Raw genomic sequence first — 16636 nt, forward strand, 5'->3', positions numbered from 1 at the left:
CATGGTCACTATAGTTACGCCCATTTTATTTGAGACAGTTCAAACAATGCAAAAGGGCATTGTTCTTCTTTACATCCTGCCAACTACGTGCTGCTGCCTGCGTCATACACCGCACTGTCGGCCCTTCTGCTAGGCTGCAGGCTAGGGGCACGTCTGTATAGAACTCAGCCCTAAACTGTTGCCTGAGGGATCATATTTCAAACCCAATGGACGACAGTCCTTGTACCAGGCGTTACCTCAATCTTCTGACAACTACCCTATCACCTCCTAATTCCCTCCTTATGTCCTAACATATCACTCTTATGCGGCCCAAACACTGCTCGATTTCTGCCATCGATATACGGCCGATTCGACCGCGCTGATCGAATTGGCTAGAAATCGATGCAGCAGGCAGCATTATCAATCGACCGATTGATTTCTGACAGATTTCGATCGATTTCGTTGATCAGCCCGGATGGAAAATCTGGGTTGATCGGCTGCTGGCGGCAGATCAATGACCCATAGCGTTGCATTGAAATCTATTGGAAATCTGTTCCTAGTGTGTGTGCGTATATATGTAATCGCCTCTAGGAGATTTGGGCGCAGGATACAGCCGGTATACGGCTCACCCTGCTCCTGCACAAGTCCCGGCTGTGTTAACTACTAACTATTCCCCCTCCAGGCCGCCATGGATAGTGGGGGAATGATATACTTCAGCGATTGCTGGCGGCCGAATTACTGTGTTTTATAATGTAACTTCAGCTCCGTCTTCTGACAGCGCCGACGTTACTCCCTGTGCGCCCAAATCTCCTGCGCTGTCATTACAGCACTCGGTGTGTGGCACACATCAGATAGATTCCTGCCAGATTTGACCCGAGAAGCATCTGACAGAAATCAATCTGCTGCAAATCTATCAGTGTATGGGGTACATTTATACTCGCTCATCACTGGGCAATTACCCCACTGTCCACATCTACTGATAATCGCCATGTCTAGGTGCTTTATAAATAGTTATTCATGAGGAGTGGGGGGGGGGGGGGGGGGGGGGGGCGGGGAGGGGGGGTGTATTGGGTATCATTAGGGAGGATGATGGGAGTGATCAGTGTTATTGATGAGGTGATGAATGATGGGTATCATTAGGGAGGATGATGGGAGTGATCAGTGTTATTGATGAGGTGATGAATGATGGGTATCATTAGGGAGGATGATGGGAGTGATCAGTGTTATTGATGAGGTGATGAATGATGGGTATCATTAGGGAGGATGATGGGAGTGATCAGTGTTATTGATGAGGTGATGAATGATGGGTATCATTAGGGAGGATGATGGGAGTGATTGATGAGGTGATGGATGATTGGGGTTATTAGTGAGGGGGAGGATGATGGGGGTGATCAGTGTTAGTAATGAGGATTATGGGTATTATCAGGGATGAGGATGATGGGAGTTATAGATGATGAAGATGATGGGAGTTATAGATGAGGCGGTGATGGGGGTTATTGATCAGGTGATGGATGATGGGAGTTATTGATGAGGATGATAGGAGTGATCAGTGTTAGTAATGAGGAGGAGGAGGATGGGGGTTATTAGTGAAGATGATGGGAGTTATTGATAAGGTGATGATGGGAGTGATCAGTATTATGGATGAGGCAGTGATGGATGATGGGAGTTATTGAATGATCAGTCACTATGAGGGGCATCAGGGCAGGTCTCCCCCCCCCCCCTCGGGCCGGTGATGATCCGCAGTGACCCGGCAGCTCAGGGGGATGAGCACGGCGCGCGTGTTTCCGGCTGTGTGACCCGCATTGCCCGGCAGGGGGCGGTGCGGCGCCAGGCTCCTCCCCCGGGAAGAGGACGGATGTCGGGTGTGCAGGCCGGGCGGCAGGTAAGGGGCGGTGCGGGGCTCTCCCGGGGAGATCTGTGCTGACACCCCGCCGCGGGGGATGCGCCGCTCACATGGCGGCCCGGGGAGTGTGTGCGGCGCCCCTCCCTCTGTATATAATACTACATTTCCCCCTGTATACACTATATACACCTCTCTGTATCTGTGTACTACATATACATACCCCTCCTGTATACACTATACACTTCATATACCTCCCCCTGTATACCCTATACATACACCTCCCTGTATCTATATACACCTCTATCTGTGTACTACATATACATACCCCTCCTGTATACACTATATATCTGTATAGACACACATCTCCCCCTGTATACACTATATACACCGCTATCTGTGTACTACATATACACCCCCCCCCCCTGTATACACTCTGCCCTGTATCTGTATAGACACACATCTCCCCTGTATACACTATATACACCTCTATCTGTGTACTACATATACATACCCCTCCTGTATACGCTATATATCTGTATAGACACACATCTCCCCTGTATACACTATATACACCTCTCTGTATCTGTGTACTACATATACATACCCCTCCTGTATACACTTCATATACCTCCCCCTGTATACCCTATACATACACCTCCCTGTATCTATATACACCTCTATCTGTGTACTACATATACATACCCCTCCTGTATACACTATATATCTGTATAGACACACATCTCCCCTGTATACACTATATACACCTCTATCTGTGTACTACATATACACCCCCCCCCCCTGTATACACTCTGCCCTGTATCTGTATAGACACACATCTCCCCTGTATACACTATATACACCTCTATCTGTGCACTACATATACATACCCCTCCTGTATACGCTATATATCTGTATAGACACACATCTCCCCTGTATACACTATATACACCTCTATCTGTGCACTACATATACATACCCCTCCTGTATACGCTATATATCTGTATAGACACACATCTCCCCTGTATACACTATATACACCTCTATCTGTGCACTACATATACATACCCCTCCTGTATACACTCTACATGCTCTGCCTTGTATCTATATACACTACATATACCTTCCCCTGTATATACTACATATACCTTCCCCTGTATATACTACATACACCTCCCTGTATCTATATACACCTCTCTGTATCTGTGTACTTCATATACCCCCTGTATACTCTTTATATAATACATATACCTCATTCTGTATACACTATAATACATATACCTTCTCTTGTATACACTGTATATACTACGTATAACTCCCCTGCTGTATACCATGTATATCTCCCCCTGTATATACTTCTCCCTGTACACACTTTATATACTACATATACCTTTCCCTGTATTCACTATATATACACCTCCCCTTGTATACCCAATATGTATATATACAGTATACACACAAGTACATTTGAAATCGGCGCCGGTAGACTTGGGCGCAGGAAACATTGGTATATAGCTGATCCTGCTTCTGCACAAGTCCAGGCGGCAGTAATTACTATTCCCCCTCCAGGCCGCCATGGATAGTGGGGGAATGAAATAATTTGGCTTCCAGCGATTGCTGGAGGGCGAATTATTATGTTTTTAAGCAACCTCGGCTCCGTCTTCTGACAGCACCGACGTTACTCACTGAGCGCTGCAATAGGAATGATTCGTATTGTGGTCTATGGAGGTGTGGCTGCGCCCAAATCTAGCAGCGCTGAAAAGCACTGCTCCGATACACACACCCAAAAAAAATCGCCAAAACCGTTTTGCGGCAATTTTGCCTTTTGCCAAAACACTGGCAAAACCACTGCAAGTAGGTTTTAGGCTTCATAATTGGCATTCCTTCGCTTTCTCAAAAAGTAGAGGCAGCCAACTACATCTTAAAAAGATCCTGAGGTGTGAGATCTGTAAAAGCTGCCATATTTATTTCCTTTTAAACCATACCGGTTGCCTGGCATACTGCTGATCTTTCTGGTCACTAGGGTCTAAATCACACACCTGAAACAAGCATGCAGCTAATCTTGTCAGATTTGTCATAGACCTCTGATCTGCATGCTTGTTCAGGGGCTGTGACTTAAAGTATAAGAGACAGAGGATCAGCAGGACAGCCAGGAATCTGCATTGTTTAAAGGGAAGGTTCAGGGAGGGTGGGTAAAAAATAAAAATCAATTTCCACTTACCTGGGGCTTCCTCCAGCCCAGAACTTCTGCGTCCCACGCCGGCGCGCTGACGTCATCGGACGTCCTCCGGGCTCTACTGCGCAGGCGCAGAACTACTGCGCCTGCGCAGTAGAGCCCGGAGGACATCCGATGACGTCAGCGCGCCGGCGTGGGACGCAGAAGTTCCGGGCCTTGGAGCGCAGAAGAGCCCGACCTGGCAGCCGGCCTGGCCAGGTCGGGTCGGCCACCGGGAGCCTGCGGAGCGGCGGCGAGGGCACCTCCTGCCTGCCACGGGCTGGAGGAAGCCCCAGGTAAGTGGAAATTGATTTTTATTTTTTACCCACCCTCCCTGAACCTTCCCTTTAAAAGGAAATAAATATGTTGCTCAGCAGCTCTTTGTTATTGTCCATGGTGAAGGTGAGGTTTTAATGCAATGGATTCTTTGGGCAGGTCTGCTTTATGCACAGAATGAGTTGAGATCAGGAGTTTCTCACTACCTCCCCACTGTAACCCCCGATATTATGCTCTGGTCACATGCTATGTAGACCAGGGGTGGGCAAACTTTTTGACTCAAGGGCAACATGGGGTTCTCAAGTTTAACCGAGGGGCCGGACCAGAATAGTGTATCGCAAAATGGCAGCAGCCACATAACATGGCAGCGTTTCCTATAAAATACACATAACGTGGCAGCGTTTCCTATAAAATACACATAACGTGGCAGCGTTTCCTATAAAATACACATAACGTGGCAGCGTTTCCTATAAAATACACATAACGTGGCAGCGTTGCCAACTAAATACCAGGGCATCTGAGTCTGAGCAATTTTGGGTGCCTGGAGTCGGAGTCGGGGAAAAAATGCACCGACTCCGACTCCTAACGAATTTAAACTGTAATTAAAATAGAAAATATGATAAAATGTTCTATTTCTCAGATAATAGTCATCATAAATAATTTATACATACAGTAATAGCTGTGTTCAGTCCACAAAAATAAAATAAACCAATAAAAAATTAGTTACTTGTGCTGCAGTCACCATATTTTTAAAGTCATATATACACATCTGATTGTGACTGTATATATGATGTGTACACAAGAATCTCTTATATATACTAAATAACATCTATGCTGTAAGAATAAAGCCTGATGTGTAGCTGTGTCACTAGTAGAGATGGTCAATGAGATGGAAATAATTCTGCGTTGATGCTGATTTATGCAAATGTATGCACTCCCTTTGCTGATGAAATCAAATAATTTGATATGTTGTTAAAATTTGGTTTAGTGACTACGAATTAAATGGGACCTGAGAAGGATGAAAAAAAAGTTTTATACATACATGGGGCTTCCTCCAGCCCCCTTCAGGCTAATCAGTCCCTTGCTGTCCACCTCCACCACCTGGATCTTCTGCTATGAGTCCCGGTAATTCAGCCAGTCAGCGCAGTACGGCCGTTTGCTGCTCCTACAGCCAGGGGCATTCTGCACCTGCGCAACAGTGCTGTGCAGGTGTAGTACGCTCCAGGCGGCGGAGTGTGTGCATGCGCACTACACCAGACTGGCTCAAGTACCTGGACTCATAGCAGAAGATCCAGGTGGCGGAGGAGGACAGCGAGGGACTGATTAGCCTGAAGGGGGCTGGAGGAAGCCCCAGGTATGTATAAAACTTAAATTATATCTGTCTCAGGTTTACTTTGCTACACAGTAGTACTATACTCTACATATGCACTCCCCACAGAGCTGCAGGGAATCCACTGAGAATTTTGTGCACATTGAACACAGAGGTGTTGTCTGTCATCCATAAACCTGGTTCAGATTGTGCATGAAGAATGTGTAATAGAGCAAGAATCTCCTCATTCTCTCATTCTCCTGCAGAGTACCTGCACATCACTCTTACATGTACCCACAGTTACATTGCCTAGGGCCTGATCCATGTTTAGATTGTGCAGGAAGAATGTGTAATTGCAGGAGAATGAGGCAATTCTTCCTCTGAGTACCTGCACATCACTCTTACATGTACCCACAGTTACATTGCCTAGGACCTGATAGATGTTCAGATTGTGCATGAAGAATGTGTAATAGAGGAAGAATCTCCTCATTCCCCTGCAGAGTACCTGCACATCACTCTTACATGTACCCACAGTTACATTGCCTAGGGCCTGATCCATGTTCAGATTGTGCATGAAGAATGTGTAATAGAGGAAGAATCTCCTCATTCCCCTGTAGAGTACATGCACATCATTCTTACATGTACCCACAGTTAGGCCTCCTTTCCACGAACTGTTGAGCTGTGTGCTCAGCAAGCAGTTACCAGGTAGCAGTAAGCAGTTATGCAGGAACAAGCAGTTACCAGGCAGCTGTGAAAGTTCGAGAGGCATTTCACTGCCTAACAGTTCGTGGAAATGAGGCCTTACATTGCCTGGGGCCTGACCCATGTTCAGATTGTACATGAAGAATGTGTAATAGAGGAAGAATCGCCTCATTCTCCTGCAGAGTACCTGCACATCACTCATACATGTACCCACAGTTACATTGCCTAGGGCAGGGGTGCCCACACTTTTTCGGCTCGCGAGCTACTTTAAAATTCGCTGAGGCCAGGAGATCTACCAATGTTTCAAATGCACCCCCCCCCCCCCCCCCGGAAATGTAGTTAGGTATAGGTCCCCTCAGTATAGATTAGCCGGGTATATGTGCCTTCAGTATAGTTTAGCCGGGTATAGGTCCCTTCAGTATAGGTTACCTGGGTATAGGTCCCTTCAGTATAGGTTAGCCGGGTATAGGTCCCTTCAGTATAGGTTAGCCGGGTATAGGTCCCTTCAGTATAGGTTAGCCGGGTATAGGTCCCTTCAGTATAGGTTACCTGGGTATAGGGCCGATGTCTTCCCGCGGTGGCGTCCAGGTCTTCAGGCCTGGCTCCGGTGGGCAGCGTGAGTGGAGTCGGAACTCTGAAGTTTTCCGCCTCTCCGAGTCCCGATTGGCTGCGCGCCTCTCCTCCCGATTGGCTGCGCGCCTCTCCTCCCCTGATTGGCTGCGCGCCGCTCCTCTCCTCTCCTGATTGGCTGCGCGCCTCTTCTCCCCTGATTGGCCAGGCTCTCTCCTCCCCTCTCCTGATTGGCCAGGCTCTCTCCTCCAGTGGCCAGCAGCAGAAACTGCGTTATACAGCTACTGGCTGCTAAATTCAATGGGACGCGGCCAAGAGGCCGCGATCTACCGATCAGGCGGTGGCGATCTACCGGTAGATCGCGATCGACCTATTGGGCACCCCTGCTTTAAAGCAATTGTTATTTAAAAAAAAAAACAGAGACCACGGAAACTAAATAATAGATACAGTACTTACCCGCTGCTTCCTCCAGCCCCATAAGCATGTGTGAGTCCCTCTGTGTCCTCTCGAGGTCTGCCGTTCAGCTGTGGTAAGCCCTGGTAACTGGCTCAGTCAGGTCCAGTGTGGCTCTACTGCACAGGGGAGGTCCGCGCATGCGCAGAAGACCCAGACAGACGTGACTGAGCCAGTTACCAGGGCTGAACGGCAGACCGCAGGATGACAACGAGGGACTCACACATTAACCAGCTGAGCGGTCTGGACGAGCTCAGCTCGTCCAACACCGCCAGCGGCTGCCGCTCAGGCCCTGCTGGGCCGATTTTAACGAAATAAAAAGCAGCACACGCAGCCGGCACTTTGCCAGCCGCGTGTGCTGCCTGATCGCCGCCGCTCTGCGGCGATTCGCCGCGAGCAGCGGCGAAAGAGGGCCCCCCTAGCCGCCTGAGCCCAGCGTAGCCGGAACAAAAAGTTCCGGCCAGCGCTAAGGGCTGGATCGGAGGCGGCTGACGTCAGGACGTCGGCTGACGTCGATGACGTCACTCCGCTCGTCGCTATGGCGACGATATAAGCAAAACAAGGAAGGCCGCTCATTGCGGCCTTCCTTGTTTATTCTGGGCGCCGGAGGCGATCGGAAGATCGCCTCCGGAGCGCCCTCTAGTGGGCTTTCATGCAGCCAACTTTCAGTTGGCTGCATGAAATAGTTTTTTTTTTATTTAAAAAAAACCCTCCCGCAGCCACCCTGGCGATTTAATCAGAACGCCAGGGTGGTTAAAGAGAACCCGAGGTGGGTTCTAAGAATGTTGTCAGCACACAGAGGCTGGATCTACATATAATGCCCAGCCTCTGTTGCTATACTGCTCCCCCCAGGCCTCTCCTGCGCTCTGCTGTCCCCATAAATCAAACCGCCGCGCTAGCGACATCGCTAGCCAACTGTTTACATCTGGATGTGTCCGTCTCGCCGTTCCCCCGCCTCCTCTGTCGCCGCTCCCCGTCTGCGTCCCTTCCCTCCCCGCTGATTGGAGGGAAGAGACGCAGGCGGGGAGCTGCGCTATGGAGGAGGCGGGGGAGCGGCGATACTGACACTGGCAAAGGTAAACAGCCATCTTCGACACGCTGCATGTCGCTAGGACGGCATTTGATTTATGGGGTGCAAGCAGAGCGCAGGGGGGGCCTGGGGGGAGCAGTATAGCAACAGAGGCTGGGCATTATACGCAGACCCAGCCTCTGTGTGCTGATAGCATTCTTAGAACCCACCTCGGGTTCTCTTTAAAGGGTACTTAAAGCAACATGACATAGGGTGCATACACATACAATTCTCATTGGCCAATTTTCCCACCTCCATGAGGGCTCTCAGATTTTGAATGCTATGAGCCGTTTGTGTAGGTAAGCTGTCGTACTACATCGAGGCCGGGTGCACACATAACACGAATGGCTGCGTTCTATGTTTATGTTTCATTGTATGTTGTGTGCGTTTTTGCTGCGTTTGCTGTTTTTTGTTTTTTTTTACCGCAGATGCGTTTTACAAGCATTTTGAGTGCATTTTAATGTGTTTGCGGTTTGCATATACAAAATGCATATGCGTTTTTTTCCTGCGGCCTGCCGACTTCCATTAGCGGCAAAAACACAGCGTTTTTCACAACGCCAGCATTTCTGCTATGTGTGCAATTAGTCATTGAATGCGTGTGCATGTATTACATAGATCCAGATCGTTTTCCTTTTTTCAGTTTAATTCAAGCCTGGCACACACTTTCAATTATGATTGGCCAATCACTGACCAATTTTACCACCTGTATGTAGTATGAGGGATTACCTACACAATCTGCTCATAGTATTCAATATCTATTGACTCTTATACTACATGAAGGAGGTAAAATTGGTCAGTGGTTGGCCAATCATAATTGAAAGTGTGTACTACAGTGTTCTCCCCAGGCTCTTTTAGCTGGGTGCTCCACCCGGCTAGATTTGGTGACCACCCGGCTGTCATCGGCTCACCTCCTCACCTCCTCCTATGCTGTAAAGCAGAGTTGCCCTGCATTTTCATCTCATCCCACCCGGCTGCTTTTTCATGCCACCTGGCTGGAAAAAAAATTCTGGGGAGAACACTGTACTTGTCTTTAGGGTTTATAACCACATCCAAGTACCGTTTCCATGTAGTGTGGGGGCCAACAGACTTGGAATACGATGAGCAGATTGTGTTGCTAAGTTCTTATACCACATGGAAGGGATAAAGTTGGCCAATCGTTGCCCAATAAAAATTGGATGTGTGTACGCACCCTAACACATTAAATTTTGATTGCGTTCGAGCGATCACATCAGTGGCTACAGTAGCCAATTTGGGATCGCTCCAGGAATCGCGGTAACGCAGCACTACCGGGATTTGCTAAATGCGGCTAAGCGCCCGTAGTGGGTGTAAGCCCTGAAAGCACATTGAGTATCCCAAAGCCTTGTGCACACGTTTGAGGCATGTCGTCCGGCAGGGATTGTGATTCAATCGCTTGGGTGACACGTCGCTAGCCTGCAGGCTACTGACACCTTCTGTTACTGGGGGTCGGAGGGCTGACGTCGTGGCCAGTGATCTGCCCAGTGGATCATTTTGGACAAGAGTATAGTTCTCCTTGCTCGCCCCGCCCACCTTGTGACTTCACTCCATTGGCCCTCCCTCCACATAGCAACAGAACTCTGCAGGCTAGCAACGTGTCTGTACAGCCTCGGCCCTGCAATATCGCCCGGGGGATCCTGTCCTGACCCCCGACAGGCAACGGGCCTCATACGTGTTACATTCAAGGCACAAACGGCAGTTTTTAAAAAAAAAAAAAAATTTGCTCTTAAAGAGAATCTGTACTCTCAAATTCTTACAATAAAAAGCATACCATTCTATTCATTATGTTCTCCTGGGCCCCTCTTTGCCGTTTCCCCTGCTCCCAGTCGCAAGCCTGGCTTTTAATCACCAGTTTTAGGCAGTATTTACAAACCGAAAACATGGCCGCTAACCAGGAAGTGATGTTTGTATATATCTCATGTTACAGTATACAGTTTTTTATTACATAGAGAATTATCTTATTCTCACAGATCTTAGCATGAGACAAGCAGCTCCCTTCCCCCTCAGAGAGCACTGTCTGCGAGTAGTAAACAAAGCACACAGAGCCTGGAGGGGGCGTGCATAACTTCGCCCTATCACAGCAAAGGCAGTGTCTTCCTCTCTGGGTCGACAAAGCTTGACAAAGAAAAGAAAATTAGATATATTACACAGACACTGCAACTAGAAAAGGCTGCAGTAAGACAGAGCACATTAGAACAGGTATAGGAACTTATACGATACAAGAAATAAGGCTGAACATTTTGTTACAGAGTCTCTTTAAAATATAACAAATGTGTTGCATTAAAGGGAACCTGAGGTGAGAGGGATACGGAGGCTGACATGTTTATACACACACACACACACACACACACACACACACACACACACACACACACACACACACACACACACACACACACACACACACACACACACACACACACACACACACACACACACACACACACACACACACACACACACACACACACACACACACACACACACACACACACACACACACACACACACACACACACACACACACACACACACACACACTCTGTGTACACACACACACACACACACACTCTGTGTACACACACACACACACACACACTGTGTACATACACACACACACACACACACACACACACTGTACACACACACACACACACACACACACGCTGAATGATCGATTACAAACAATTCTTGGTATGAACGATCGAAAATGATCGTTTAGGACCACTAATGGAGAAAAAACTCCCAACCAACCCGATCAGATTAATTAAATCGATCCGCATTTCGGTTCAATCCCATCAATCTGATCGGATTGGTTAGGAAACTTTTTTGTCCATTAGTGGTCCCAAACGATCATTTTCGATTATTCATGCGAAGAATTGATCAGTCAGCAAATTGTATCATTAGTGGCCACCTTAATATTTAAAGCCATAGCTCCTGAACAAGCATACAGATCAAATGTCTGTGACAAATCTGACAAGATTAGCTGCATGCTTGTTTCAGGTGTGCGATTCAGACACTACTGACAAGAAAGATCAGCAGGATTGCCAGGCAACCGGTATTGTGTAAAAGGAAATAAATATGGCAGCTTCCATAGGTCTCACACCTCGGGTTCCTTTTACACTGAATGGTGTTGCAGTTATTTTGCATAGTAACAACGACCCCAAGTGTTACCATGCAACATTCTTGCACAGTTTACAGTTTGAACAGCCCCTAATTGTGAAAGTCACGCACCATCTCTCATTCTTGTTGCAGATCCCATTGTGAAGGACAGCGTAGTGTCATCACCGTACTCTGCCAGAAGATGGCGTGACATTCTGCTCTGCTGAGGGAAGAAACACTCCGACATCCTGAAGCCTTTCGTGTCCACGCCCTGCTTCCTCCCGCCCAGCATGTCGGAGGCCTGGCCCCCCGCCCAGGTTCCTCCGCCCACCATGCAGCCCACCCAACAGCAGGTGCCCCAGCAACCCATCGCTCTAGGGGAACATGGCATGCCCAACCCTGGCGCTGCTGAGAACCCCCTGGGCTGTGCCGTCTACGGTATTCTGCTGCAGCCAGACCTGGCGGTCCAACACCCGCCTTTACCTCCCGTCGAACCCAAATGTGGACTCTGCGGCCATGACCTTTCTCACCTCAGTAATCCGCAAGACCACCAGTGTCTGCCCCCCACCAGCCAGGACCGCTCTTTTCAGTGTACCCAGTGCCTGAAGATCTTCCACCAGGCCACAGACCTCCTGGAGCACCAGTGCACTCAGGTGGAGCAAAAACCGTTTGTTTGCGGCGTGTGCAAAATGGGTTTCTCCCTACTGACCTCACTGGCCCAACATCACAACGCCCACAACGGCAGCGCCCTCAAGTGCTCTATCTGTGAAAAGACCTACAAGTCCCCAGAGGCCGATAGAACCTGTTTACCAGGAGCCCCGCCCCCGCTGGCTCTTCCTCCTCCTACCCATGACCGGCCCTTCAGCTGTACCCTGTGCCACAAGCCTTTCAAGCACCTGTCAGAACTTTCCAGACACGAGCGGGTTCACACCGGCGAGAAGCCCTACAAATGTACGCTGTGTGACAAGAGCTTCAGCCAGTCCTCGCACCTGGTGCACCACAAACGCACGCACAGCTCCGAGCGCCCGTACAAGTGCACTGTGTGCGAAAAAAGCTTCAAGCATCGCTCGCACCTCCTGCGCCACATGTACGCCCATGCCGGGGAGCAGCTTTTCCAGTGCCAGACCTGCCAGCTGCGATTTAAGGAGTCTTCGCAGCTAATGCAGCATCCGTGCACACCGGCTGGAGAGAGACCCTTCCGGTGCAGCGCCTGTCAGAAAACATTCCGCCGCCCGTCCGACCTGAGGCAGCACGAACGCACGCACAGCGAGGAGCGGCCCTTCCACTGTGACCTCTGCCAGATGAGCTTCAAGCAGCAGTACGCGCTCATGAGACACCGACGCACGCATAAAACCGACGACCCTAACTGCAATCTGTGCGAAAAGGGCGTGCTGTTCACCCAGCACGGCGCGGAGAGTATCTTCAAGTGTAACGGCTGCCAGCGGGGCTTCAGCCAGTCGCAGGAGCTGTTGAGGCACAAGTGCGGGCAGAGCAACGCCGACCGACCTTTCCAGTGCAGCGTGTGCCACAAAACCTACAAGCGTTCCTCCGCGCTGCAGAAACACCAAGCGGCGCACTGCTCCGAGAAACCGCTGCGGTGCCAAGCTTGCGAGCGCCGCTTCTTTTCCTCCACAGAATTCGTGCAGCACCGCTGTGACCCCACCAGGGACAAACCGCTGAAATGTTCAGACTGCGAGAAACGTTTCAAATATGCGTCGGACCTGCAGCGGCACCGGCGGGTCCACACGGGGGAGAAACCTTACAAGTGCCCGTCGTGCGACAAAAGCTTCAAGCAGCGCGAACACCTCAACAAACACCAAAGCGTCCACAACCGGGAGCAGCAGTACAAGTGTCTGTGGTGCGGGGAGCGATTTCACGAACTGAGCCAACTGCAGGAGCACAGCACACAACACGCTGCGGATGGTACATTCCAAGTGGCTGCCTGTCTACCGTAAATCCACCTCCTTCTGAAATTAGGACTGGCTGAGGTGGAGTCTGCTCAGGACCATCTGCCATTTATTACACGCCCCTCTTTGGACTACTCATGTTAGCAGGACTGTCTTTCACTTTACCCCCCCTCCCCCCTTTCCGGAATTAGAATCTTTTAGCATTACCAATAACCCATCCCTGCCTCGTGTCCAATCAGCAATTTATACATCTGTCCATGTGACCCTGTAATAAAAACATGTTTAAAGGGACAGTGCGTAAGTCAATGTAAGGGCAGAAAACTGTGTTTTATGACTTTTACAGTGCTGCCCATAATTATTCATACCCCTGGCAAATTTTGAATTAAAGTTACTTTTATTCAACCAGCAAGTAATTTTTTGACAGGAAATGGCATAGGTATCTCCCGAAAGATAATAAGACCGTGTACAAGAGGAATTATTGTGGGGAAAAAAACATTTCTCAGCCTTTATTTACATTTGAGCAAAAAGTGTCCCGTCCAAAATTATTCATACCCTTCACAATAATCAATAGAAAAGCCTTTATTGGCTATTACAGCAATCAAACACTTCCTATAATTGCAGACCAGCTTTTTGAATGTCTCCACAGGTATTTTTGCCTATTCATCTTTAGCAATTAACTCCAAATCTTTCAGGTTTTAAAGTGAATGGGAACCGCATTTAAAAAAATGAGAGATACTTACCCAAGGAGAGGGAGGGCTCTGGGTCCTATAGAGCCTTCTGGCTCCTCTCCTGGTCCCCGCGTTCCGGTGCTGACTCGCCCGGTAGCAGTGTTTCACTAATTTAGTCAAATACTGCTTTACCCGGCCGGAGGAGGCTTCAGAAGTCTTCAGGGAGCCCGAGTGCTCCTGAAGAAGGGCGGCCCTGTACTGCGCCTGCGCAAGCACGCTCTCTTGCACGCTCACGCCTGTGCAGTATGGAGCCGCACGTCTTCGGGAGGACACGGCTCCCGAAGACTTCCAAATACCCTTTTGGCGGGGGATTGAAACGGGGGGGGGGGGGGAGCCAGCACAGGATAGAGGGCACCGAGAGAGGAGATGGAAGACTCTATACAACCCAGAGCCTTCCCTCTCCTTAGGTAAGTATTTGCTTCATTTTTTTAAAAAATGCGGTTCCCATTCACTTTAAGGGTCTTCTTGCCATCTCTCTGATCTTTAGCCCCCCTCCTCAGATTCAAGTCTGGACTCTGGCTGGGCCACTCAAAAACAATGTTGTTGTCTGCTAACCATTTCTTCACCACTTTTGCTGTGTGTTTTGGGTCATTGTCATGCTGAAATGCCCACTGGTGCCCAAGGCCAAGTTTCTCTGCAGACTGCCTGATTCTCATTGAGAATCCTCATGTATTGCTCTGTTTTCATGGTGCCGTTTACTGTGATTAGGTTCCCTGGTCCATTGGCTTAAAAACACCCCCAAAGCATTAGGTTCCCCCCACCATGTTTGACAGTGGGGATGGTGTTCTTTGGGTTGAAGGCTTCTCCTTTTTTTACGTCAAATAAAGGAAACATCATTGTGACCAAACAATTCAATTTTTGTTTCATCTGACCATAACACAGAAGGCCACAAATCTTCTTCTTTGTCCAGATGAGCATTTGCAAGGGCCAAGCGAGCTTTTGTGTGCCTTATCTGGAGAAGTGGCAGCCTCCTTGGTCTGCATCCGTGGAACCCAGCAGTGTACAGTGTCCATTGGATTGTCAGCCTTCAGACATTGCCACCAACAGAGCCCAGATTCACCAGGATGGCCTTGGTGGTGATCCTTGGATTCTTTATCACCTCTCTCACTATCCTCCTGGCCAGCACAGGTGTCACTTTTGGCTTCCGACCATGTCCACTAAGATTTTCCACACGGAACATCTTGTATTTTTTAATAATACTTTGCACTGTAGCCATTGGTACTTGAAAACATTTAGAAATGGCCTTGTAGCCCTTTCCTGACTTGTGAGCAGCCACAATGCGCAGCCATAGGCCCTCACTGAGCTCCTCTGTCTTAGCCATGACTGTCCACAAACCACATGCAGAGAGCTGCTGTTTTTCACCTGTTTAGTTGATTAAAAACAGCTGTTCCCAAAGAATCAGGATAATTAGGATGCTTTAGAACAGCTTGGACTATTTGGAATGGTATAGAACTTTGGATTTTCCCACAGACTGTGACAGTTTGTGAAGGGTATGAATAGTTTTGGACCGGACACTTTTTACTTAAAGGTAAATAAAAGCTGACAATTTTTTTCCACAATGATGCCTCTTGTACACGGTCTTATTATCTTTTGGGAGACACCTATGTCATTTCCCATCAAAAAATGGCTTGCTGGTTGAATAAAAGTAACTTTCATGCCTCTTGCACACTGCAAGCGATTCCGATTCCGCTTTTTAATCGTTTTTTTTACATCCGATTCAGATTCCGATTTGCAGTGTGCAGGGAGCAAACTGCAAATCGGAATCGGATGTAAAAACCGATTAAAAAGCGGAATCTGAATCGCTTGCAGTGTGCAAGAGGCCTAAAAGACATCTATCTATATCCATCCCCCTTCTCCTAAAAATGACTTTTTTAGGTATCACAGTTTTATTTTATAATTGAATCTAGTTTTTAAGTTTTTACTGTTTCATTGTCTCTGCTCAATGACACATTCATTAAAGTATGCCAGAGCAAAAATCTATGAATTATTGACCCTTTTTATCTCTTTTCCGCTCTCAGAAGCCATTTACTGACAGGAAAGTGTTTTATGGCTGTAATTCCTTATCAGTGAGGGATAACTTATAGTCCGACCCAGCCCCGACCCTGACAGAAACTGACAGTTTCATACTTGATATTTAACTCTTTTAGGCAGAGAAAGAAAAAAGGAACACAGCCTAGTAATTTGTCTGCTAGGCACTGTACATACAAATTTCCATCTCATCATGTCGCCTCGGATGTCCTTCAAGTCAAAATTTGCCAGGGGTATAAATAATTATGGTCAGCACTGTAACTATGAAATAAGCCACCATAGAGGAGACAGCAGCATCCTGAAAGAGTAAATCTATTGTGTGGTACGTGAATTAGGGTTCTATGGCTCATGTCTCTCTCTTCTGAATAGAGAATGTCATATTGTGAATAGAGTAATGTTATGTCTGTATGTTGCAGGGCTTTCAAAATTATTCCCAGAATATC

The 16636-nt window shown here is 48.2% G+C and overlaps 1 protein-coding gene across 1 annotated transcript; it reads left to right on the top strand.

Moving 5' to 3' along the window:
* The first annotated feature begins 1767 nt into the window (after positions 1 to 1767).
* On the top strand, positions 1768 to 13839 carry ZNF319 (zinc finger protein 319). The gene is made up of 2 exons (XM_068261552.1): positions 1768 to 1861; positions 11684 to 13839. The coding sequence occupies exon 2, from the start codon at positions 11821 to 11823 to the stop codon at positions 13483 to 13485; it is 1665 nt and encodes a 554-aa protein (XP_068117653.1). The 5' UTR covers positions 1768 to 1861; positions 11684 to 11820; the 3' UTR covers positions 13486 to 13839.
* The last annotated feature ends 2797 nt before the right edge of the window (positions 13840 to 16636 follow it).

Source organism: Hyperolius riggenbachi, chromosome 11 (assembly GCF_040937935.1).
Source record: "Hyperolius riggenbachi isolate aHypRig1 chromosome 11, aHypRig1.pri, whole genome shotgun sequence".
Taxonomy (NCBI): domain Eukaryota; kingdom Metazoa; phylum Chordata; class Amphibia; order Anura; family Hyperoliidae; genus Hyperolius; species Hyperolius riggenbachi.